Genomic DNA, 26,026 nt, shown 5'->3' on the forward strand with positions numbered 1-26,026 from the left:
GAGGCAGGCAGGCCCGTCTCTCCCTGCCCCCCCTCGGACCTGGCAGGCCTGGGGTTTGCACCCCAAACATTCATGTCCACCCCAGCTACACAAGCCACACCTTGCTCTCAGTTCGATCTGTCAAATAACTCACCTATCATTCACATAAAGAACCTAGTCTATCCTCAAACGTCAGAATGTACCTCCTCTCTAGCTTCCCCCACTTCATCTAGGCACTTTGAGCCCTTACTTAACCCACCCCAGCCTGCTTACTCTTCCTTCATTTGCTATAAAAACTAAATACAGAGAGAGACTGAGAGCTGTTGACGAAGAGCTACGTGTGTGTCTTTCTTCGATTCCAGCCAGAATATCAGTTTTGTGTTCAGCCAAACAGGCCCAGGTTGCGCACTGAATAAAGTATTTTATAATTTTTCATATTTCTGTTTACTTACTATTTCATAATAAAGTAATTATAAAATACTTTCTTTGTGTTTATTTGATTCCTATTAAAGAGAGTTACTTTATATATAGTCAATATAGGCAGAGAGTTAATTTTTTAAACATTTTCTAATGGTGGTGTGCCTCGAGATTTTTTTCATGAAACAAGTGTGCCTTTGCCCAAAAAAGGTTGGGAAACACTGGTGTAAGTCATCTAAAACTTGAAATGAACTCATTTTTATTATAAATGTGAAATAGATGGTCATAGTTGTAATAATTTGGAAATGGGTAATTTGGAAAGGCAACTAACTGCTGGTGACGAAGTGTGACAATTTCAAAACTGGTGACTAATATGCTGCAGTGGATGACAACCTGTTGACTAAATCGAGGCTTGTATCTTTATAGAACATATGTGGTGGCCTTGAGAAAGGTTGTGGTTAGAATAAATGTAAAACACTGAAAAGTACAGTAGAAAATGTTTTTAAAATTGACTTTACATTAGCTGACCATTTAACAAGGAACAAAATCGCTAATATGAGTGCTGAGTTTATCAACTTCTTGTCAATCATTATTGACATATTTACTAGTCTTACATTTTGTGAAATTGGACTGAATAGTTTCTGGATTGTTTAGGATCTAATTTGGTGATGAACGGCTAGCTAAAAATTAACTTGTTCAAATTCATGTGTGGTGGCAATATTGGTTCACACATTTGCTCAACTATGATCTTAAAGAAAGGTCTGATAGAACTGTTTAATTTATGCATGATAGTATTCCACCAAATGTGATTCATTGCCAAATAAGACTGATTATTTTGTTTTTATGCACATTTATTAGCTGAGGCTCGAGCCATAAGCACATATTTAACTTTCTACAGCTGTGGCCATACTTAAATATGCAGTTGGCTGTGTCTCTGTTTTCATTTGGCCTAAGGCACAAATGCCTGCAACAGAAGGTTAATAAAAGGATGCAATATCAACTTAAACATTTCCTCAGTTTTCTATACCATTGAAACTAACCCAAACACTGTTTCTCCTTACATCTTCTTTTTTCTTCTCATCTCCATTCTGATTGTCAGGTATGTGGAGAATCGAAGCATAAACAAGTATTAAAATATGTTTCATTTTATGTCTGTCTGTTAATAACTCTTCTGTAGTTCAAGAAACTATTCCTATTAAAATATAATCCTCCATCTGTTAAACTTGAATGGTTTCTTATGTCAGTAAGGGTGGGTTATTTGAGGTCTACGTGTAGTAAAGACAAAATAACATAACATACTGGGAAAATGGTCTATCCCTGCAAATCTGCCATCTTTGCAATGGAATGCACTGCACACCCAGCAGGTTGTTTTTAAAAAGCAAACAGGAGCATAGTAGGTTTTAACCGAGAAGACAGCAGGTGTTTGTCTGAAAACTTCGCTGCAGGCCACTCTCTCTTCCCTGTTATTTATTTAATAATCACTTTTCTAAAGATAGGGTTCTCTAAAGCAGTTTTCAAAGCAAGCCAAAAACTCAAAGCAACCCAATGTCATCAAACCAGTTTTAAACTGCATGTCTATTTATATCCACTCCAAGTACCTGAGGTAGTTATGTTAACTGCAAAATCTTCTTGCCCTGTTGGTCACCTTTCCCTGGCCCACCAAATTAAAAGCTTGAGCACAAGGGTTTTTGCACTACTTCTGGAAAACCATGTTGGTCTCCAAAACGCAACTCCTGGGGGCTGATATCCCTTTGGCCTCCCCAATAAAATATGTGAGGGGGTGCCCACCCCAAACTGATAGGCATTTCCATTCAAATGGTGTGCGTGCGCCGCATCTTGTGATCAATTATGTGACGTGGGGTCTCTTTGGACACCCCCCTCAATATTTCATTCAAGTGGGCACCCTTGCCAATACCAGGGCTTTTTCGGGGGTACTCGCCGGAACTCAGTTCCATAACCTTTCAGGTGAGTGCCATTGCTATTCTAAGAGAGAGGTGTCCCTGGTGAGTTCCGGCACCCCCTTTCTCCCCCTAGAAAAACAGCACTGGCCAAGAAGTATCCATTTTGCTAAGACTTTTACCCCACCTGCACCCACCCTCTGAACTGGGCTTCGAGTTAAGTCTTCAGGTGAGAGGAAATTCCACAGCTAACCCCAGGTGGCCTCTGCTGGGCACACCTTGGTGCCCAGATGCCAGAGAGATTTAAACGCTGTGGGGCTGATTTTTTCATGGGGGACGGACGGCTCTCTGCACATGCTCAGATGCGCAGCCCTCCTGCGCCATTCTTCGAAGAGCAGGGCGTCAGGGTCAAGCAAGCCCGTCCCTGAGGTGGCCATGTGGGCGTCTAGCGTTTCTCCACAAAGTGTGGCTCTCACCCCCCTCACCCCACGGAGGCGGCGGCGGCGGCGGCGGTTGCCTCCTGCTCCAGCCCGGCGTGTGGAGGTGGAGGCTGCGGAGCGGGAACGCCGTTTTGGGCACGTGCCCTGAGGAAGCTTTTTTTCTTCCCCTTCCCTTTCCCGAGCAGCTGCCGCCGCCGCCGCCGCTTCCCGCTCTCGGCTTTCTGAGGAAAACCTCTGAGGGAAGCAGAAGAAGAAGGCGCGAAGAAAGCTTCTCTCCGTCTCCCGCCTCCTCCTCCTCCTCCGCCTCCCCCCTCGGGCAGCACTGCAGAGGCAGCTCCGCTCCGCACTGGGGAGGGGGAGGAGGCGGGGGAGGCCGCCGCCGCCGCCGGACGGAGGACGAGGCTCAGCCGGGGCTGCTGCAGAGGCTCCTCGCTCGCCCCTCTCGCCCGCCGCCAGGAGTTTCTCTCCCGGCCTCGGGAGTCGCGCCGCCCCCTGCCTGATTCCCCGCTGCCATGGAGCCTGGAGCAGCAGCAGCCGCTGCTGGGCCGGCAGCTGCCGCCGGAGCCGCGGCGCTCTTCCTGGCTGCGAGCGAGCAGCAGGGCTACTCCGAGCTGTTCTCGCTTTGCGGCGGCGGCGGCCAAGCTGCGCCCGAGGCGGGGGGACCGGCGGGAGCGACCCCAGCCGCCGCCGCCGAAGGGAGCAAAGTGGCGGAGTTGTTCCGGGCGTCGCAGCTGCCTGCCGAGACGCTTCATCAGGTAAAGTAGTAGGAGGGGCGCGCAAACACAGAGTGTCTTCTGGGCATGTGCAGAGTGCCTTCATCCTATTAGCGGGTGAGGTTTTTCCCCCAGGTCGGAGAGTTGCACTCTGGTTGTGCCTAAAAATAGAGAGATGCTGTGACTTTCTCCCACGAGGTTGTGTGATTCGCCTGTCTGATGTGCCCCCAGCCTCATGACGAGTCCAGTTGTGCGGGTTTGGAAAAGAAGGCGATCTTCTTTCCTGCGCGGCTGCGCCCCCTTTGCAAACCTTGATATGTGGTGCAAGAACAGAAACATCTGTTTCTATTGTCTTTCTCTGTGTCAACGTTTTTTTGTTTTGGATTTTTGTACGCTCTTGTTCTGTTTCTTCTGTCTCCTTTCGTTAGTAAGGTACACACATGCCTTTGAGTGCAGGGAGTGGTGTTTAAACTGTGGCTCCTGTCAGATTGCAGAGTATAGGTAGACAAACCTTTTCAGTACAGAGTTGTAGAAATATGGGTGCTGTTAGCTTGTAAAAGTGAACTGCTGTTTATTTTATACTCAAGAACATCTTGAGGATAGAATAAGCAAATTCACCCTTTAGTTCCCATTGCCCTGTATACAGATTCTTGGTTTGATCTTTGCAAGAAGTAATCTTAATAAAACCCACACAAGAGTAGATCTCATTACAGCTCCTATCTCACTTCCGAATTGTTTTTGAATTTTGTTACCTATTGCACCTATTGGTTCTTGGTGTTTGATTCCAGAATGCTGTTCATTCGGTCATGTAGTTCACATGTATTGTAATTGCTAATTTTTTACATTGGGAGTCAGATTGTAGATTGCAATGGAAGGGAGCCTTTTTTATGCTGTCTCATCATCCCACTCCCTTTATTTCCTCAGAAGTCCACAAAGGGAGGTGAAAACAAATGAAAACTGTAGTAACTTGCAGCTGTAAAGGCACACACTGTTTTGTTATTGTTTGATATATACCTCCTCCTCTACCAGCTGCAAAAATGTTGCAGCTGTCTTTATATAATAGACATTTCCTGTTGCTTTTTTTAAAAAAAAAATTTTGGCAAGCAGTAGCCTCTGAAAATTTTGCTCCTGAGTTTAACATCGTTACTTTAAATATTAATTTAAAAATATTGCACTAACAATAGATGCTATTTCACCATCAAGGGGCTAATATTTTTGCTAGTAGTGGAAGATAGACACTTGTGGTATCCATTTGTGTTATTTTGGGATGAATTAAAGGTTGAGATCCTTTGGGATACAAATGAAACGTTACTCATGCATACCACTCCAGTTACAAGATAGAGTAGAAGAAGTTGAGTTTTTAGTTGCCTTTGAGAATCAAGTTGTTTGCTTGATCCAAAGAACACCGAATACAGTAGAGAACTGTACACCCACTGCTGTTTCCACATTTCAAGACCTCCAGCCCACTGTAACCTAACTTGGAAATAATTAGAACTGTCAAAGGAAGAAAAGGAATGTGCCCAAACAGCATTTAATTTCCCCATTCCCAATCCACTGAACCAAGAGGATAAGTAGACATCAAAAAAATAAAATAAAAAAGTGGATGCAACAGACAGTGTTCTTCTGGCATCAGTCATATACAGACAACTTCTATTGATTGAAGTTGGTTTTATTTCTGATCAAGTAAGTTCAGGGTTGTAGCCAAAGAGTAAAGTTTACACAAAAGCCAGTTAATGGATTCTCTACCCCACCCCCACCCCACAGCAGCTGCCTTCTGCGCCCATACTGTGCAGATCCAGACATAGTCATATGTTCTTGTTCTCATTTTTGTTAGTGGATTAGAACATAATGTTCTTGGGGATAGGGGTGGGGGTTGGAAAGGCTGATATACCCCCAGATTTATTAATGATATTTCTCAATTGGATCTACATTTCTACCCATTTCAATAGACACTACTGTATTTTAAACTGATTGCATATCTGCAACAATTTGGGCACCAACCTCCCTGGGGTTTTATTGTTTTTTGCCTGTGGAACCATGCAGTATTGATTCATTATCACAAAGCTTCTAATAGTATGTGAAAAGCTAGAGGAACACACAGACTGTAGTTCATATATAAGAATATAACTTCAAAACACTTGTTGTAAATCATATAGCAAGAAGTATTTTAAAATCTAGGTTGGGATGCAGGTAAAGCTAGCCAGGCCTTAAAGGCACTAATAATTGTCTCCTGTTTCCCTAGAAACTGTCTGTTGTTTGTTGCTTGCTGCTGTACCAATATGGGCACTTGTTACTCTTTCAAGTGGTTCTGTGTTAAGTTTTTGAGATGTCATTCTGAGATGTCATTTGCATAAAATGTTATCTATAAATTATTCCACCAAACATTGTTCCTCTGCATTGTGCTAATCACCTTTCAGGAGAGCGAATAGTGGCCCTGATCCAGTGCACAGAAATACATTTTTCCTTTGCAAACCTCTTCCTGTGGTTTATGATGCAAAGAAAAGCTTATCTTTGAACATGCCAGTTTTGGTTCTTGCATTGTTGCTTGATGTTATCTATACAGAAGTGGTAGATTTTAAAAAATCTTTCTCAGACCTAGGTAAAGAATATGGCTTGAACTAGCTGTACATAAAATCTTCATTAGTTTTTGACACTTGCAAAAATGCACAGTGCCTGTCCTAAGTCCTTTTTAAAAAATGAGAGATAAGAAGGAATGTCATTATGGGGAAAAGTTGTCACCTCTTACATTGTAATGATCCTTCTAGTAGTGCAGATGGAAGCAGGTCAGATTTGAGGTATGCAGACTTGTAAAAGTTGGATGAACACTGAATACTATTGTAATCCAAGCCTCAAATGTTCTCCAGGGTAGATGAGTCCTAAAGGTTGTAGCAGTTCAGGCAGCTAGAGCACAAAGCTAGACCTGGCACCAGTAGTCAGCAAGGTCAGGTACTGGCCAAGGGCTCTAGGTGCTCAGAAGACTTCCTTACCAGCCTGTGCAAGTCATGTCATCACTCCTTTCGCCACTGGGCCCCTACATAACTGTTTCAGTGGCCAGCAGCTATGAATGAGAGTGAAGCTTGGGTTCAATCTGTGGTTGGCTGCCCACTATCATAGTGTATCCCAAATGCAATGCCCTGCATTTGAGGTACATTATAATCTTTAAAACCCTATCTATAGACCTGTAGAGGGGACAGACAGCAGGCATCAGCAGGACATGCAGATGGCCCCCTGAATCCTTGTGCTAGCCCTGATGAAAGCAGTGCTTATGGAACTGAACGGCAAGGCTGGTCTCTGTTGGTTGGATGATTTTGTAGAGTATTTGAGGGTAGCATTCTACAGTCAGTAGGTAACGTTACCCAGTTTGGGTAATAATGACTCCTATTACTTAGTACTCAACATAAAGTTAAGCTCCAGCTTTGGTAATATAGAAACTGCCATTTTTTGTTCTTTGTTTTGCTTGAGTTCTCAACCTAACAAGGAACCTGTCTGTTTCACTTAAAGCTGGAGGCAGAGCTGCTGGATGTTATATTATTAAAAATGGGGGATCAGCTACCGTCTGTTTCATAGGTGTAATTTGAAGCCTGTGTAGCACCTGGTAGAGACTAATCCCTTTAAGCCTGCTATCTCCTCTTACACTCCATCATATGACTTTGACTAAAAATGCAGACTTTGTAGCTTCAACTTCAAACTGGTTTCTTTTCTCTGTCACGCACACAGCCATACCACTTTGCTTAACATCCAAACATCCAGCCTGATGAATAGCTCTGAAAAACTTGAAAGCTTGCCCACTATTTTGTTAATAGCGTAGATTGCCTGACAGTTGATGTTAGATTTTTTCCTTATAGACCAACATGGTGTGTTGTGTTGTGTTGTATTTGGCTTTTTGTGAATTAGTAGTAGTTCATTGCTTAGTGTAATACCATCTTGGGCTTTCTCAGCAACATATTAGGTTCTTTTTATGCATCTTTTAAAAACATATTTGTGATAAGAAAGCTTTTCAGGTTTTTATTTTTCTGTGTAGAACATTACAGTCTTCTGTTTTTTGTTCTCAATTTTCTAAGTTATGCTTAAAATGCTCAGCTATAGCATTAAGTAATTCATTGATACCACATAATTTGGGTGTGTGTGTGTTAATTTGTGTGGTAATCATATGAACTGCTATATATGATTTCATTATTCAACATTTCTTTTTATCAGTTTGCTCTAAGACAAACAAAACTTTCTTTTTTAACCATTAGGAAATAAATGCTTTTAAAATGTGCTAGGAATATGAGGTGACAATTTTGTATGTTAGCTTTGCTGCTGATGGCAGGAGGAAGCACCCATTTCAGGAAAAGACTTTCAACTGCATTTAATAGATAGCTTATGTATTTTGAAATAAATCTGTCAGTTGAAGTTACTGAGTGTTAAAATGTTTCCTCATTAGTACCTAGCATCTGAAGAAATCTTAGAGCTGTTTGAAATTTGCATGCAGGATACCTATGTTTAGATGCCCTGGCTTAATTTTGGAGTACAGGTGATCTTTGAGAGACTATAGTTAATACGTAATCTAGTTTGAAGTCTCTGCTGTTGTCTTGCCGGGTGGTCTTTCAATGTTTTGTCATCAGAACACTGTAAGATTTTGATAAGTTTACAGTGCAGGATTACTGTCATTATGTGGCTGTAACCATGCTATTTTTCTGGAAAAAGATGTCCTGGAGCTCACCGTGAACTTCTCCCTTGTTCTCTTAGAATGGAAATGGTGTCTACCTGAGAGGTACTGGAGCTGAGCTCTGGTGACCTCTGCCTGAAAAAAAAACCTTGGCTGTAACTCTGATAATGTGCATCTTTCTGCATTAGATTTTTCTTTCATTTCCTTCACCATTGCCACTCCAATCTTCAGTGAGGCTAACAAGTTTAGGGGGAAGGTTTTGTCAATTTTATGGAAACATGGCCGGCTTTTCTTTTTCTTTTTCTTTTAAAAAAAGTGCAATGGTGCTGTGATAAGAAATAAAAATCAAGGTTTTTCTCTTGATCTTGCCAATTTCACTGGAAAACAGAAGGGCAAGGAGATGGGGGAAGGAAATGGAAGTTTTGGAGATATCCACATTCACAGAAAAAGAGATGAACCAAGAAAGGAAACATCTGCTAATAATGTACAAAGACATACTTTTCTGACGTTCAATGCCTGACATTCAGTGCCCTTAAAAAAATTGGGTTGTGTGTGATTGGGTTGTTCTTGTTTTTATTTTGATTATGTATTCTGTGTTTTTATGTTGTGATTTTATCCTGTGAACCTCCCTGAGACCTGTGGATATAGGGCGGTATACTAAATAAATAAATAAATAAAGTTAAGGAAGGTGAGGTTAGCTGTGAAAAATGGCCATTCCCAAATGTCTACAAGTCTATGGAAAAATTGATGGGTGAAGGAATTGTGCTTCACATAGAATCCATCTGTTTGTGGGTGATGTACAGTTCAGGAAAGGTGAAATTAGATTATGTATCTACTTCCTGTATGTCTATTTACAAATCTGATACAAGCATATTTTAAAACTCAATTCCTGTTTTTCACATAGGCATAACACCCACAGGAAATAGGCTTTATATTGCTTTGAATACCACTATGAAAGTGGTTTTAATTTTATCAAGTTGCTATCTCAAAGCACTATGGAAGAAGCAATATTGAACTAAAAGTCCAAATGTCTACCATGAGGTTACATCACACTTACAGGTTTAGGATGTGATTAATCTTATGCAGCAATGAGTTAATAGCTAGTAGCTATAATTTGAAATGCAAAATTACTACAGACCATTTTTAGCCAGACAGTATTCAGATCTGAATGCTGGAGAAAATGCACATCGCAAATACAATACGCAAATTTCATCTGAAGCATCTGAAGGTAGTGTTGTAGATGGAATGCTAACCTAATTTGATCTGATGGAACCTCTCCAGGAAACCTGAACTATGAATTTTTGTAAAGCTGTATACCTGTGGAACAAGTCTGTCACCTGCATCAACTTGATACTATCAGGTTTATGCTTGTTGGAACTTAATGAGATGCTGATACGAAATTGCTGCTAAATAGGTGGCTACTGTTGTTGTAGCAACATCACTTTCTTTTATGGCCAATCATGTGTGACCTGACTTTAAAGGGCCTGCAAGTAAGTAGTGTATCTGCTGTTGTCATACTATAATCCAGGAATATAGCCTTGGAAGGACATGTGCATAATTCCTACCCAAATTTTGTGTTTGCAGTGTTATGAAACATCTGCTGAAACTATTCTAGCAAAGACATTAATAATTTTTTTAATCTTCATATGGGGAACAAGAGGTAAAAATAATGGATCATATCCAACCAGGTTTTCTTTGGAGGAGCAATTGGAATTGCTATGTTCATCAGTTTCAAAGGCTTTATTATGAGGAGGACTAATATTGGCTATAACCCTATGTTTGAAATACTGGGTTGCTAATTGATGCTAGATTCTCAGAATAGTTATTGCTGTGATGGGATGTTTGCTGGTATTTTCCTTATTCCAAACTGTACAGTGTTGTCATGGAAAAATGCTCCTATACCATTATTTTCTGTGGGGATACAGCATGTTTTATAGTGAATAACTATTCGCTTAATACAGTGGGTAGAGATGCCTTTTCCAACATTTGATATTGTTTTATAGTCCAACACCTAGTCCAACATCTTGATAATATTGTGAGATATGGATGCAGGGGCTGATTTTGCTTTGTGATCTTGCTGAACAAAGGGAAGAACCGTTGCCAAATAGTAGACCTCAAATCCTTGATGCCCCAGATTATCAGTTTCCCAGTAGCATGACAGATAAAGATCCTTGTCTAAGACCTTGGAGTTTTGACTTTCTTTCAGAATTAAACAATGCTGTACTAGATGGCCTAGGCTGATTCTGGGTAAGGCAGCTTTCTGTATTCATACTCCAGGACCCAGATTACCTGTCACACTAAGCCAAATGGGCAATCGTATGAAGATCACAGCCACTGCACCACTTCTTTGTCCTTCTGTGCTGTGCTACCCAAGGGCTAAATGATAGTTTGGCTTAGCATTGCATTTGAACCTGAACTTGTTGTTTGTCAAGGCAAACCACAAGGTGTAATCAAAGTTTGCTTTTGGTTTGGGGAAGATAATCCATGAGTCCAGGCTCAGACATAATTCTAAGCTAAACCTCAAGTAGCGCACCAGGCCTTTGGCTGATTAATATTCTACAGCCTTTTAAATGTGTTTGTGGGAGAGCGGGTTATTGTTATGTTTTGCTTTAGTTTTAGCTATCTATCTTGTGAACCACACTGAGAGCTTCGAATGAGGGGCGGTATATAAATTTATTTTTTAAAAAAATACTTGTTGTTTTTATAAACATAAACTCCCCCATGTTTAGAGTAAAGAGCTTTTATTCATGCATAGGAAAGTGTTTTATTAAGGACAATGTTTTTTAAATTTTTATTTTTTAATTTTCAAATATCCCAGGGTTCAGTTATGTAACTTGTTTTTATCATGAACTACACAGACTTATATGCAAGGGCATAAGTTAAACTGTATGATATAATGTCTTCACAATGTCAATAGGCACACAGTGTTGCAGTTGTAAGGACCTGTTTTTGAGCTGTTGTAATTGTGCATATTGCAAGGGGGCATGCTTTCCCTGCCCCACGTGGTGGTGCTGGAACATAGAATTTGTGCCTTTGTCCAATCACAGTCATTAATCACATGAGCATTGAAAGCATCTGCAGTGGGCCACAATGTTTGTTCATATCTGTGAAAAATGCTGACGTGGCCCCCAGAAAATGGCACCTGCTTATATTTACAGATGGTAGCAGAAAGGTGGAAGGAATAGCAACAGCAACTAGGCTCTGTTCCAAAAACTATGAATGTAATTCTGCTTGCCCACCTGTGAGTGTGTGTGTTCTGGTTTTGTTTAATGTCGGTATGCTCCAATAAGGTTTTACCCTATTCAATGGAACCGCTGGCAAATATTGTACAGCTGGGGGTTGATAAGAATGGTAAGTGCAGAACAAAAAATCTGGGGCAAAACTCCACAAAGATCAAAATGAAAATCAGGGCAAAGTATTTTCTGGAATGTAGGAGAGGGACTTAAAGCACATTCTGTCCTGGAATGGTAACTGGCTGTTCAAAAGAAAAAAAATTGGTGATGGGTTCACGAAAACCCTTGTTCTTCCTAACTAGCTCCAGATTTTCTATGCAGTGCCTCACTTAGAGCTGGCCCACTCCATATTGAGAGCAATATCTTTTAGCAGCAGTAATCTGTTGTAGCAAGTGGCTGGATTTTCCCTTCAATTCATAGTTTTTCAGCTCATGTGCACATATGACAGAGCATTGAAGATTCAATTTATATTGAGAAATAAGCTATATAAGAACATAAAGGGCAGAATATGCTTTGAGGTTTTGCAATTCTGGCTTTCATTTAAAATATTTTTAAACCAGTCTCTCAAATTTTTCAGTTTTCCCCTCACAATCTTTTGATCTTTCGCTTGCACTTTTCTTGTCAGGAGCTGCCATAGCATTTTGAAAGCTTGAGTTTCTTGTCCAGTTAATTATTTCCAATCTAGTTGTTCACAAACAGATGGAAGCAGGTGTGTCATGACAGAGGTGGTCAGCAGCTTAAGTGTTGAAAACTACATTGGAAATATTCATGATATCCAAGCCTATATTTGCTACATTGCAGATTAGAAATATTTTTTTAAAAAAACAACAACTTTAAGTAGTAGAGCACCTCCTTTCCATGCAGAAGGCTCCTGATTTAGTCTCTGGCATTTGCAGATTAGACTGGGCATGGCCCTTATCTGAACCATGACTCTTGTCTCTGCAACTGAATGGATGACTTCTACCATTTTATTGGCTCATGATGACAGTTTTAGAGCACTACGATAATATATAGACTAAACATATAGCACTGTTTTTAACTTCTACTACCTCTTTTGATGACATAATGTTATATAGGATTGCCATATGTCTGGAATTTCTCGGACATACCTGAAATATTGTATCCGAAAAGAGTGTCTGGGTGGAAATCAGCTAAATGCGCAGGAAAATCTGTATGGCAACCAATGCCGACAGTGTTGATTTTGCCGATTTTCCTAAGGAAAAGCTCAACAACTTTGCCCAAAAAGCTTTTTAAAATATGGCAACCCTGTGTTATAGTCACCAGTGGTCAAACCCATCTGTAGGTGAGCATAGGATTGTGACTAAATTCAATTCCTTCTCCACTGTGGCTCTGTTGCTGCCTGTTTTTAGGGTTTGTGTAAGCATTGCACTTGTGCCATTATAAGTGTGGTGCTATGTCATCTCCCTGATGCTGGCATAAATTTGGGCTCCACTGGGATTTGGCCAGCCAGCATGAGTTGAGGATAGGGTTGTGCTGCCAGTTAATTAAGCACAAGTATGAAACTTTTTTCAATGTGGGGGGAAAATCTGAGGAAAGAGCTTTATTTTGTGAAGAGTAGTCATCTTGCATGTTCTTAGGAAAAGAGAAGTACTTTCATAGGGTATACTGAGTAATATGCAAACTCAGAGTCTCCTTTTCAAGTTTCATTCATTTAGGCATTTTGGTTGTGTAAAGTGAAATAACATTGTTATTTTTAACTCAAATAGCTTCTGGGAGCGAGATTAAATTATCATTCCCTCCGTGCCCCATTTTCATAAAATCATAGTGCTAATAGTAGCTGGGAAGGGGAGTTTGTTGGAACCATGGTGGGAAGAAGTATTAACTCATTTCCCACACACTACGGTCCTGCTTCCGCACAGGTGTTCCCGCTTACTTTGTTAAAAGCATGGTAGTTGCTTTCATGCAACAAATGAAACCTCTGGTTTGACCCTAAGAGATTTTCTGCATACTGTATATGCAGAAGCACATTTTCACTTGAACCATAGGCAAGCTTGCACACAAAACACAGTTTCTGGTAATTCTGACAAACTAAGACCTAGAGATGTCATATTTACAGCACACTTGAAGAATTATAGAATCCTAGAATTGGAAGAGATCTTGAGAGTCTTCTAGTCCAACCCCCTGCAATACAGGAATCTTTTACCCAAGGTGAGGCTCGAACCCACAACCCTGAGATTAAGAGTCTAATGCTCTACCAACTAAGATCCTAAGGTTGGAATGGTCAGCATGAGTAATCTAGTTCAATCCCTTTGCAGTTACACATAAGTTGCTATTTACTTGGTTAGTGAGATTATCCGTCTCTGAAAGAGTGACCAGCAGTATTTATTTTCAAGACTGGCATTTTGCCATTAAGGGTGGTTCTTCCCTTGATGACTACAGCATCAAGCAGTAACTTTTATGATTCAATGAGCATCACAGGTCACATAGCACAGACAGAACTTTTTAATAGTCAGTTCACACATCCCCTGCAGAGAAACATTAAAATATATTCTTTTCCATTGGATTTTCAAATTCCTTTACTTGACAGTTCTTCTTTAACTCTTCTTGCTTTGTAGTCACCAAACCAAATGGATATTCCTCTTTTTCTCACAGCCATGACCTGATATCCTCTCAGCTAAGCTAATCATTACATTTCCCCCTTTTCTCTGGGAGTCAGGGCCTCCCATGACATGGCCCACCCCACCCATAAGGCATGGTGAGACAACTGCCTCAGGCAGCATGATCCACAGGGACAGCAGATCCTGATGTAGATCTTTATTCCCGCCTTGTTCCTACTGTAGAGCTTCACTCAGCTCTTTTTCCCTGGCAGCTAGGCGGGGGTACATGGTTCGTCTCAGGTGCCAAAATGTCTTGGGCTGGCCATGCCTGATGTGCAGCTGTTTCTCATCCTTACCCTTGCTGTGCTCAGCCCCTCTAGTCTTATTTTGTACTGTAGAGATCCATTTCCCTTTGATTTGGCTCTTTGCTAGCAGCCTTTATCATAAAGTCATCTATCCTAATTGACTAAAAATGTGCATCAGGTTGGTAAGTTCTTCTTTATCTGCGGCTGTACCCTGCAAAATGCTTGCAACTGAATGGATGACTTCTACCATTTTATTGGCTCATGATGACAGTTTTAGAGCACTACGATAATATATAGACTAAACATATAGGCTAAACAGATCACAGCATTTTAGACAAACTATATATGTATAACAGACTTCTATATTATAAAGGATCTTTTCATTCTTTAGAAAGCAGCCTGGGGGCTTGGCCACACAAGCTGACTCCCTGATAAAGTTGTTGCCATCTCACAGTAAGTACTCTATAGTTGCGGAGCACACGTTTTCAGGACTAGTGTCTTACAATTTGCAGTAAAGAATAAAAATAAACAAAATCTCTTGTTTTTCACAGCGTGAAAACAACCCGCTCCCCAACAACTGAAACTGTGGCCAAACTTTTGACCATATCTTAATTAAAATCAAAACTATGATTTGGAGACAGTCTTAACTATAGTTTGCAGCTATGTTTGAAGTAAGCAAACGATGGTTAGGCAAGCCAGGAAAGAGAAGGGAACCAGAATTGAGAAGGGAGGAAATCTGTGGCCCCATGGCACATTCCTATTAACTCGTGTGACATCTGAAAGGAACCAGTATGTTTTCCTCTTCACTGGGTTAAATAAACAACAAGGAAAGGTTGCTTGGAGTCCTGCCAGAATCACAGCGCTCTTAACTGATCTGATGTAATGCAAGGCAAGCTCATTTAGCCTTTATGGGCCTGATAAGTGACCCAGCATTAAACCTAGCAAGTGACTTTTGCTTCTACAAATGTTTGTTGCATACACAGATGTAGAGGGCGTAAGTATTATTACTTTTTATTCATTGGGTTTATATGTCTAAAAGGTTAAGGAGTAACTATGATTCACGTACTGCCACAAAAGAAATTAGATATTTCTACAATCCAATTTTCTCATGTATCCTAGTAAACCGAGGATATAAGACCATTTAAATAATGAATACGTATATATGTGTATATACTTGAGAAGACTTTACACACATACCGTATTTTTCGCCCTATAGGACGCACATTTTCCCATACAAAAATGAAGGGGAAATGTGTGTGTGTCCTATGGGGCGAATGCAGGCTTTCGCTGAAGCCTGGAGAGCGAGAGGGGTCAGTGCGCACTGACCCCTCTCGCTCCCCAGGATTCAGGAAGCTATCCGCAAGCCTTGTGCGCACGGCGGGAGGTCCTGTGAGCTCGCAAGGCTTGCGGGCAGCAGCCTGCAGCCCACAAGTTCAGGGGACAGCGGGGAGTCGCAGCGCCGCCACCCCGCTATTCCCAGACCTGGTCTGGATGCTGGCGGGGGGGAGAAGCAAGCTTGCTTCTCCCCATCGCCAGCCCCACAAGCTCAGGGGACAGCGGGGCAAGCCGCTGCCCTACGGAGGCTAGAGAGGCTGTCCCTGAAGGCAGAAGAGGGATACGGAGCACTCCGTCTCCCTCTTCTAGCTTGGGGATGGCTGCGCAAACCTGGGGGGGGGAAATAATTTTCCCCCCTTGATTCCCCCCCCCCAAAAAACTAGGTGCGTCCTATGGGCCGGTGCGTCCTATGGGGCGAAAAATATGGTAATCAAGTTATATTAGAGTCACTGACCACTAAATGTTAATTATGTTTCCCTTTGGTTAGGGGTATGTACACACACACATGTACAACCCCCCCCCTTAATCTGTTTGAGGAGCACAAATTTTTATTTTTGAGATTAAAATTGTATATCAAAGGTAGACAAATCAGTTGCAATTAAATTGTTGGAAGTAGTACAGGTATTACTTGGGATTTAAAAACACCACCACCACTATAGTCTTATTTCTCTGTATCTTGTATACTTATACAAGTTACAACATTTTGTAGGATTATTGCAGGACTGATAACTTTCCAAAATAACATCATTACATTTACCTTCTGGAGCAACTGTTCTCTGTCTGTAACTTTGGAGTGAATACAGAAGACCTACTGACAGGGCGGAGAAAATGTGATTCTTTCTGGGCTGTGAAGACATTAGTTCTACTTATCCTTCCGAGTTGCTGCAATGTTTTGTGTCATTTCCTGGTGACAACCCACAACAGATGAAGTCTCTTGTCTATCTGATTGTCTGGCCATCCTTCCATAAAGAGATAATCCTGTGGCTGCATCTGCGGTCCTAGGCTCTTGGATTATGTTGCCCTTCCTTTCTGACATTTGCCAGAGTCTCCACTGGATCAAATCCCTTTCCACTACTGGAAAGTCATTTTTGGATCCAATCCATTGTTTCATAACAACAGTTAATTTGTTTTGTTTTGTAGTTGGCATAATTATGAAACTTGTGTTTGATTATCTTATTAGTTTTTATAGTATGAATGTTTAGAAAATAACTGACTATTATTTTTATTGGTCGAGTGATCAAAATATTTTTGGGGGACCAATCAAATGCCTAAGTTTACATACATTTTTTTTAAAAAATCAATGCATTGGCTTAGCTTGTTAGTCTTGCATCTCCCTGTTTCATGTGGGTAATGGTAATGTTAAGAAGCCATGTTAAAGTAGCGTGTAAGTTCATTCTTCATATTACTAAACTAAAGTAAAACTGTTTTAAAATCAGTTATTAAAGCTGGTCAGGAATTGTAGGGCAGTGTGCTGATACTGTTGCTAGCCAATATTCAGTTGACTTTTCTACAACCCTTTGGAAATGTGCCGAAACATTTATCTACAGAGCTTACTCCAAGATAATATAATGAATGTGTTTCCAGGGCAATCTCTACCATGACTTAAAATATTATGTCTGTCTTCATTGTTACAGTATATAAAAGATGTTGCTGCATAACTTTAGAAATATGTGCTCAATATCCAGGTACTGTATAGCGCCTCACATTTTAAAATAAATAATGCTATCCTTTGGCTTTAACCTATTCACATTTTAACTTGTAATATGTCACATATTTCCAACAAAACAATGGAACATCTGGTAAGTGTTTCCAGGTTTGTTTTTCTTCCCAATTGAGGAAAGGATCGTGGCTGTTTCCAGCCGTTCTCTCCTGTAGTCACATGCTGCTTGCCCCTAAAGCCAACCTTGGCTGCCATCCAGAAGCAATACTCCTGACTTTATTATCACAGGCCAAGTTTAAAAGAACTATAGTAAAAGAAAAAGTTGGAGATATTTTGCACTGAAATGGAATCATCCATGATGGAATGGAGTACCAATCCATTTTCTTTATTTTTGAAGGGTGGAAGTTTCTCAGTCACTTTGAAAAACTAATTGGATGATATAACCCGCCTGTGAAAAGGTTGCTTTCTGTAGCTGCAGATTGGACTGTGGTTGTGAAAATTACATTTTCATGTTATGTTTAAAGGAATAACCGTAAAGGAAAGCCCCAATAATATTGTTGTGCTTTATATTACCAATTTTATTTCATAAATCTCTGCCCTCAAGAGTTTAATTTCTTATATGCTGAAAGCTATTGAAAATATTCCTCCATACTGCCCTCATTTCTGCATCATGTTATATATCTGGGCCCAAATGGAATATAAATCTCTTACTGGCCTAAATCTGAGACTAATCCTTTTCATAGCTTTTGTAGAAAATCAATTTCCTCTGCATGGTGTCAAAGTTTTTGAGGTCAGTTTGGTTTGGAAATGTTCCCAATGCACTTTTGCGGTGGTATAAGGTCTTCTGGGGTGCAAATTCATTCTTGCTCTTGAATTTCTGATCAAAATGAAGCCAACTGGGTTTCACTGTGTGCCTGTGTGTTTTCTCTGAAAATGTGAGGGAGATATGCATTGTGTTGGATAGGATGTTTTCCTTCTCCCTCATCCCCTGCAATGTAGTGTCCTTTTGGAACCAAAGGTTTTGAGATCTCTAAAATGCAGCATTTCACAAATAGACCCAACAGGATTTTAAAATTAAGAAGAGCTGAAGCATAACACACCCTGATGCTGAATAAATTATAAACAATGTGAAAAAGGCTAACATCTGCTAGCTTTGGTCTTAACATCATATAATGTGATTTTAAACATAAGGGAGTTTTTGTTTTTCAGTGTTTTTCAGTGCTGCAGAACCAGTAGTAGGCAACTTGACTCACCTTAAAGAGTTGTATTTAAGTTATGTGGTTTGGCCCAAATAAATAACTAAATTATTTTTTAAAGTACATTTATATGCTGCCCATTAGCACAAGTTCTCTGTGCAGCTTACAATAGAAGTTAAAACAATTAGATATAAAAATGCTTACAGCATGAAGCCAGCAGAAGAAGATAAAAAGGAAAACAGGAAAGCTCACAGCATCACCAGAGATTCACAAATCTTGACACATTTTGATGAGGCTGCACACAAATGGTTTAATCTTTAAGGAGACCTTGGAATCATCCTGTAATAAGTTCTATTAAATCCAGTCCTGTTAAATTCTATTAAATCTAGAGGGGCATACTGTATGTGTGAGGAACTCTTATCTTTGCTAGAGAAGATCAGACTCTCTTGTCCCTGCTTTCCTGCCATCTTGTCTATTCCATTTACTAATTAGAGATTTTAAAATTATGGAGAGCCAGTGTGGTGTAGTGGTTAAGAGCGGTAGTCTCATAATCTGGGGAACCGGGTTCGGGTCTCCGCTCCTCCACATGCAGCTGCTGGGTGACCTTGGGCCAGTCACACTTCTTTGAAGTCTCTCAGCCCCACTCACCTCACAGAGTGTTTGTTGTGGGGGAGGAAGGGAAAGGAGAATGTTAGCCGCTTTGAGACTCCTTAAAGGGAGTGAAAGGCAGGATATCAAATCCAAACTCTTCTTCTCTTCTTCTTCTAATTATATGCACTCAAGACAAGGAAGATAAGAAATGTTGGCATTCTACTTTTGCAAGTTCTGCTTTTAGAAGGAGACTGGAACTTAAATAATTCACTTCATTTTCTATCCATTCTGTTCCAAAATTTCAAAATTTAGTTAGAACACTTGTTTTTGAGAATAATTTATATAAAGTCTGGCCCAAATCCTATACCCACTTAAAAAAACACACAGTTTTCCTGGCACATTCACCATGTACCTCATCCTACATGGGGATCACCAGGAGGGCCTCATCTGCTGATTTTAAATCATGGGCAGGTTGATATTGGAGATAGCTTGTGAGGGAGTATTCTTGCAAATAGTTTTTCAAAGTGCAGCAGTGTGTTCAATATCAATTACTTCACTTCTATAATTTGCACCATTATTACAGTGGGGAATAAACTACTGCATTACTAAGATCTGATCTTTACTTAATCTACATATGTCTTGAGTTGTGGGCAGATAGTTCCTCCCATTTTATTTCCTGACTTTGAGTGAGGAGCATGGGATACTTTTGAAAAGGTATTCAGCTGAGGTATTTCTGCCCAGCAGTATGGGAATAGTTGTACCCAGAACTGTTGGGGTCTTTCAGCAGCCAAGGGGACACAACAGCTAAATTAATAACTTTGATGATTCATATATCTCAGTTTGTAGTGTTGCTGACTTAAAAAAAAATGCATATGAGACCTGGGTACTTCATAAATGACAAAGTTACTCATTAAGCAAAAACATTAAAAAAAACAATTTCTCATCTGAGAATTGGTTTTGTGTATGCATGCAAAAATTGAAGAGCTTTAAAAAATGTGTTCAAGATTTGTCTCACAGGATCATAAATGTGGAGTAACAGGTGGAACAAGTCTCATAGTTAAAATATTTCTATGTATCGTGTCCCGACCTGTTTGTCAGGCTATTCTCTGTTAAAGTTACTCATGGATGGAGCCTTTGGACTTGCTCCTTCCTGTGAAAGAGGGATTTTTAACAAATGCAGTGTACAGTGGTACCTTGGTTTACAAACTTAATCCATTCAGGAAGTCTGTTCTTAAACCAAAGTGTTCTTAAACCAAGGCGTTCTTAAACCAAGGTGTGCTTTCCCATAGAAAGTAATGGAAAATGGATTAATCCGTTCCAGATGATGAAAAACAACCCCTAAAACATTTTAACATGAATTTTACTATCTAACAAGGCCATTGATCCATAAAACGAAAGCATTAGACCAGGCTGCAATCTACTATCCAGTACAGTGGTACCTCGGGTTACATACGCTTCAGGTTACATACGCTTCAGGTTACAGACTCCGCTAACCCAGAAATAGTACCTCGGGTTAAGAACTTTGCTTCAGGATGAGAACAGAAATCGTGCTCCGGCGGTGCAGCGACAGCAGGAGGCCCCATTAGCTAAAGTGGTGCTTCAAGTTAAGAACAGTTTCAGGTTAAGAACGGACCTCCGGAACGAATTCAGTATGTAACCAGAGGTACCACTGTATAAAAATCCTTACTGCAGCGGTGGCACCAGCATCCTGCTCACGCCGTCCTGCGCATCCCATGGTCACCTTTCCACCTGTCTCCAGGGTCAGTCAGGCTTGCCCTCCCCGATCTCTCTCTCCATCAGGCTGCGATGGAGGCAGGAGAGAACCCTGCTTCACCCGCCTCCCTCCTTCCCAGAGCGGGCCTGGTGCGGCAACGCAGACAGGCAGCTGGAGCCAGGGAGCCCAAAGAGCCACATGCCTGCCATTCCGTTTGCCTGCAATCAGCGCTTCCACGGCAGAGAGACCCAGAAGCAGAGAGCGAGGCAGCCGCTTGGAGGGCCATCCTTGCTGGCGCCAACCACTGCTTGCCTCTCCTCTCCTTGCCTCTGTTCTGCTGAGAGTCAGGGATCGCTCTGCCAGTGGGAAGATAGCTATGGAAAGAGTGAGCGGGGAGCCCGGTTCTGGAAACCGGGGCGATCTGGAGGAAGCAGTAGGTGAAGTGTGGGGCTTGCGGTGCACTGCTCTGGGCTGGAGGCCGCTCCCTCATTCACCACTGCTGCCGGGCTGAGCTCCACACTCGCTCCCAAGCTGGTGCTTTGTGCCTGGCGGGGGAAGGTGCACCTCTCGAGGCTGGGAGAGCGGAGCATGCTGAGGGAGCAGAGCAAGCAGAAGTGCAGCCCCAAACGGAGTACGTTTGCAATCCAAAAAATAAATAAATACGCAAACCGGAACACTCATTTCCGATTTTGAAGTGTTCGTAATCCAAAAAGTTCATTGGCTAGGTTGTTCGTAGCCTGAGGTACCACTGTAGTGTGTGCTAATGACATATATTTTCATCCTCAACTCAAAACATGCTCTTACTATGCCACAGGGCTCATAAATGTGCTCTGAAAAACCTATATCTTATTTCTACTGCATTTCTAGATTCCCACCCTCCATTTTAAAGAACACTTAGCCCCCAACAGCCTATCAAGATCCTGTGGAGTAAGGGGAAATTAGTGGGGGTGGAAATAAAGAAACAACATTGAATGCAGATTGAAATATATACATTTATCGGACGCAATACCTAAGCACTGGACCCCTATGATCATAAATATTATCACCCATTCCGTTTACTTGATAGGTATTAATGAGTATTTCCTTGAGTGGATGCCTTGAAAATACGAAAGAGTAAGAATATTGTTGTCATTTCCTCCCACATAAACTTCAGTCAGCAGGAGTGGGGAGATTTGATTGGATACTGTGCCATGATGAGAAATGGGATGAGGATGTCTGCTTCACAAAGACATTTGAGCTAATATGTTCTGTGACTCGTGAGTCAGTCCTGTTCAGTCAGCACTTAGGCTGCAGTCCTATACCTATTTATATGCCTAGTACTGTGCACACACTCTTGTTTACTCTGCATCCAGTGCACTCCCACCACAGGTTCATGAAGTTGTGTACACACAACGTTAACCACAATCTACATCTATCCTGTTTCCTTTTTTAAAAAAATGAAATGCTTTACTTTGATGTGTTTTTCCAAACCAGCATGGTTCCAAATTGAAAAAAGAGCAACCTAGCTGTGTTTTAATCTAGTAATGCTTATGCAGTCTAAGCCTCACTGAAATCAACGGAAGTTATTGTGAGTTGACTTGTTGACACTGTGCTGTTATATAGTTAAATGTTTGTGTCTATAAAAATGCAATTAGCCTTAGGTTAAGGCTGAGTGTTTTTTTCTTTTAAAAGCAAACCCAGCCAAATCACCAGCTATTAGTGGTAACTAACAACAACAACAAGAGAGAAGCTATTTCTTATCCAAAAGCTGCTTCTCATGTGTACATTGGTTTCCATTTCCTACAATCCTACACCAAAATGTATCTGAAGAACATATATGTAATATCTACTTTATATTTGGTGTGTTCTTAGAAGTTAGACAGGAAGGAGCTACTTGGCCAAATACAAAAATGAAACAGGAAAATTGAGGAGGATGCCTTAACAATGTTTTTCCCAAAACAAGAGCTTCTTTCTCTTCCTTTCACTCCCTTGGGCTTGGGCTAGTAATAGAGCAAGCTCAGCTGAATCTCTCCTAATTACAGTTTCTGGTTGCATGTTATCCTCTTGTTTATCTCAGGAAGATAAATTCACAAGCCTGCATTCTAAGATCATGTTAAATTCTAGACATTTACAGTGTGCATTTTCCTAGGATGTTAAGTGTTTCAGTGTCGTCAGATACCAGTATGAACATTCATTGGGGGTTGGAAGACTATAGGATAGGGGTGGATGGCCTGTGGCCCTCTAGAAATTATTGGATTCCCAGTAGCAAATGGATAGGGATAATGGGAGTTGGGGTCTTAACAACCTCTGGAGGGCCACAGGATACTCGCCACTCTTGTTGTGGATTCAGTGTAATTTCAGGCTGTGGTGGTGAAAGTTGCCTAGTGAGCTGATGCTTCAAATGCTTTTTTTTTTTTAAGCTGCTCTCACTTTCTCTTATCAGTGATATTTCATTTGTTTACATTTATTAATTATCTAGTCCTCTAGGTGGTGCACAACACAAATCAAACAATGAAATGCAGTATCACATCAGAAAGAATAACATTGGCACAAAAATATAAATACATTAAAAAAAGGACTACAGTAATCCCTTAGGTGTCAAAATAAAATACTCAAATGCTGTCAGAGTGGAAATATTTTACCACTTGAAAATGATGTGTCTGAAATATTTTCTAGTAGAAAATACCATGTGATGTGTATCATGGTATTATCACACCACATTAATCTCCAGCAGCAATCTGAAATGTATGCTGTTCTCAGCAGAGGATTCGACTAATGCTCTTATATTGTTTTTAGAAGGTCCTGAGGGTTGATAGAAAGATTTTTTCAGAGCATATCTGTGATCTAGTTATTTCCCATGCCAGCCCAGCACTTCCATTCTGATGTTGTACATTCCTGAACAATCTCCCCGTCCCCCCACCCCAAGTGTCTCTAGCTCTAGAGCAGGGGCTGTCAACCTGGTCCCTACCACCCACTACTGGGCGTTTCAGGATTCTAGGTGGGCGGCAGGGGGTTCTACGGCACAAACTGAATCCTCCTTCCATTGAGCACTGGTGGGCAGTAAGGAAATTTTACCATCCAGAAAGATGCATTAGTGGGCGGTAGATATAAAAAGGTTGACTACCCCTGCTCTAGAGGGAAAAGGAAGGGTTCTGGATTGGACTCACCAGAGTGGCCTAGCAGAGAAAGGGAATCCTCCAAGGCTAATGTTTATAGGCAGTAATAGCCCATCAGTTTCTGTTGACCTGCCACTCAAGTAGTTCTGTAGATGTAAAGGTGACAATATTTTCAGAGTTTATTTTAGACAAGGTTGTAGCTGAAGCAGGGTTAGTGAGATGAAAAAGAATGGCTCACAAGAGCCCAGCAACACATCCTGTTTTCTGTTTGGGACCTTAAAGCAGTCAACCCACTTGGAATTGTCAAGTTAATAATTTGATTGATGCACCAGAATTGGAACCTTGTGTTTTGGGACAAAGCACTTTGGACTATTTATCGCAGGAGTGTTTACACTGGCAGTTGTAAAACTTAAAGAAAAAGACCACTAGCTTTTTCTCTCTCTTCAAAGTAGTTGTTTTTAAGAATGCTTTAACTTGCTTACCAAATCCCAAGTACATTTGTTAATGAAGTACTCTGCTACTTGTGACAGGATTAGTACATGCTTAAAAAAAAAAAATACTGCAGAAGCCAAAAACATTTTGGATGTGAACAAATTCACTCTGTCATTTGTTTCCTAGCAAGCGAAAAACAGGACAACAGCAACAGGCATCAAAGCTTGTACAAGATTGTTCTCCATAGTAGTCCACAAATTCCACGATGAAACTAGTTATGACACACCTGAAAATGTTTTAGTTCTGTTTCTGTGCTCAGGAAGGGTAACAGTTAAAAATAAAGCACAATACCCAATTAGAGTAAAATTGGATATGTGTTTTTGTATTTGTGTTGATTGCCAGCTCAAACAGGAAAAGTTTTACTGCATTTCCAAAAGTATTTATCAGATGTTGGCCTTTTAGAGTAGAGATCATACACCCTTTTTATTTTATAAAAATATAAGCATTTATCCTGTTCTGTGATTATATCTTTTCACCACAGCTGTTGTTGCTCTATTGCGCTCAGCAAGGTTAGAAGTCTTTATGGCAAAATGATGATATAGCAAAAATTCTGTTGGAGGTGTTAACTTTTTAAGTCATGAGACTATAATAAAAATTAGAGTGAGTTTTTAAGTTGTCTTGTAATTGATGAAAAACTATTATTAAAAGAAACTGAGAACGATAATGTCAGGAAACGGTTGCTTTTGCTCCTCTCACCTACGTGATTAGCCAGTCTGATCTGGCTAGGATTGGCAAGATTCATCAGCTTTTACTCTGATGAATTTTGAATGGTGGAATCTTGAAGAATCTAAGGAGGAGCTGTTCCCCTTTATGGTGCTGCTAGTTGTGCACTTGACAGAACAGAGGTTGCCCTGCCCCCATCAAGACAGACAAAAATAAAGTGCATGCACAAACACACTTTGCTTTCCCAAGGGATCAGGGTAAAAGTGATGTCCAGTAGAATTAATCTGAGCTTTGAATAGTGCATAGATCTGGAAAAGGAAGTGGGAAAGAGTGTCAACTCTTCTAACAGTAGAAAAAAGTAACCACCCCATAACACCTCATGACCAACGGGATAGTGAGTGGGGCGAGTGGCATAGAGGTCATCATTGCACCCACATGCACCATGTTGGCAATCCCTGCTTTAGAAGATAATGGGTTGTTTCCAAAGGTTCCCTTCCTTCAAGAGGAGTCCCTTTGACAGCATCCCATGTTAATTTTTGCTGTGTTTGCAGCGCCAAAGTGATCTCTCCATGGTGGAAGCCTGGACAGTGTATATGGAGGTTTGTCCTGGGCTGCTCAGGTGGCAATACCCCCCTTCAGCCTCACTGATGCTGTCCAAAGGAAATCAGAGAAATACATTTAGCACCAGCTTGGCCGCAGGAGTTGCTGGAAGGAAGCATACAAGGCACCATCCAACTGTCTTAGGGACTCCACTCTGGATTTGTGCAGGGTTTGCTCCTTAGCATTTTCTTTTCCTAAAAATGTTGCACAAGGCAACAGGTATGGGTTGTACCTCAAGGTTTACTCCTGAAGCTTTTCTCACTAATGAGTGTAGCCAAAAGGCAGTGGCATCAGAGTTTTACTTTTCCTAGATGAGCTACCTTCCCAGGTTGATGAGCCCCATCTGTCCCTCATTTCCCTCAACAGCACATGCAGAAACCTCTTTCTTGACGATTGGACCCACTGTTTTGACAGCCAAAGGACTCCTAATACTGGGGGACAGTAATTTTTTTGAAATCATCTAATGAAACATTTTTTCCCCGTTCT

The 26,026-nt window shown here is 41.0% G+C and overlaps 1 protein-coding gene across 1 annotated transcript in view; it reads left to right on the forward strand.

Annotated features, from left to right (window-relative positions):
• Positions 1–2,471: 2,471 nt before the first annotated feature.
• REPS2 (RALBP1 associated Eps domain containing 2) overlaps positions 2,472–26,026 on the forward strand; it is a 74,450-nt gene continuing 50,895 nt past the window's right edge. The window contains exon 1 of the mRNA XM_081907599.1: positions 2,472–3,489. Within this exon, the coding sequence (XP_081763725.1) occupies positions 3,247–3,489 (243 nt within the window). The 5' untranslated portion in view covers positions 2,472–3,246. The remainder of the gene's footprint in view (positions 3,490–26,026) is intronic.

This window comes from Podarcis melisellensis (assembly GCF_964234715.1).
Source record: "Podarcis melisellensis genome assembly, chromosome: 4".
In the NCBI taxonomy this organism is placed as follows: domain Eukaryota; kingdom Metazoa; phylum Chordata; class Lepidosauria; order Squamata; family Lacertidae; genus Podarcis; species Podarcis melisellensis.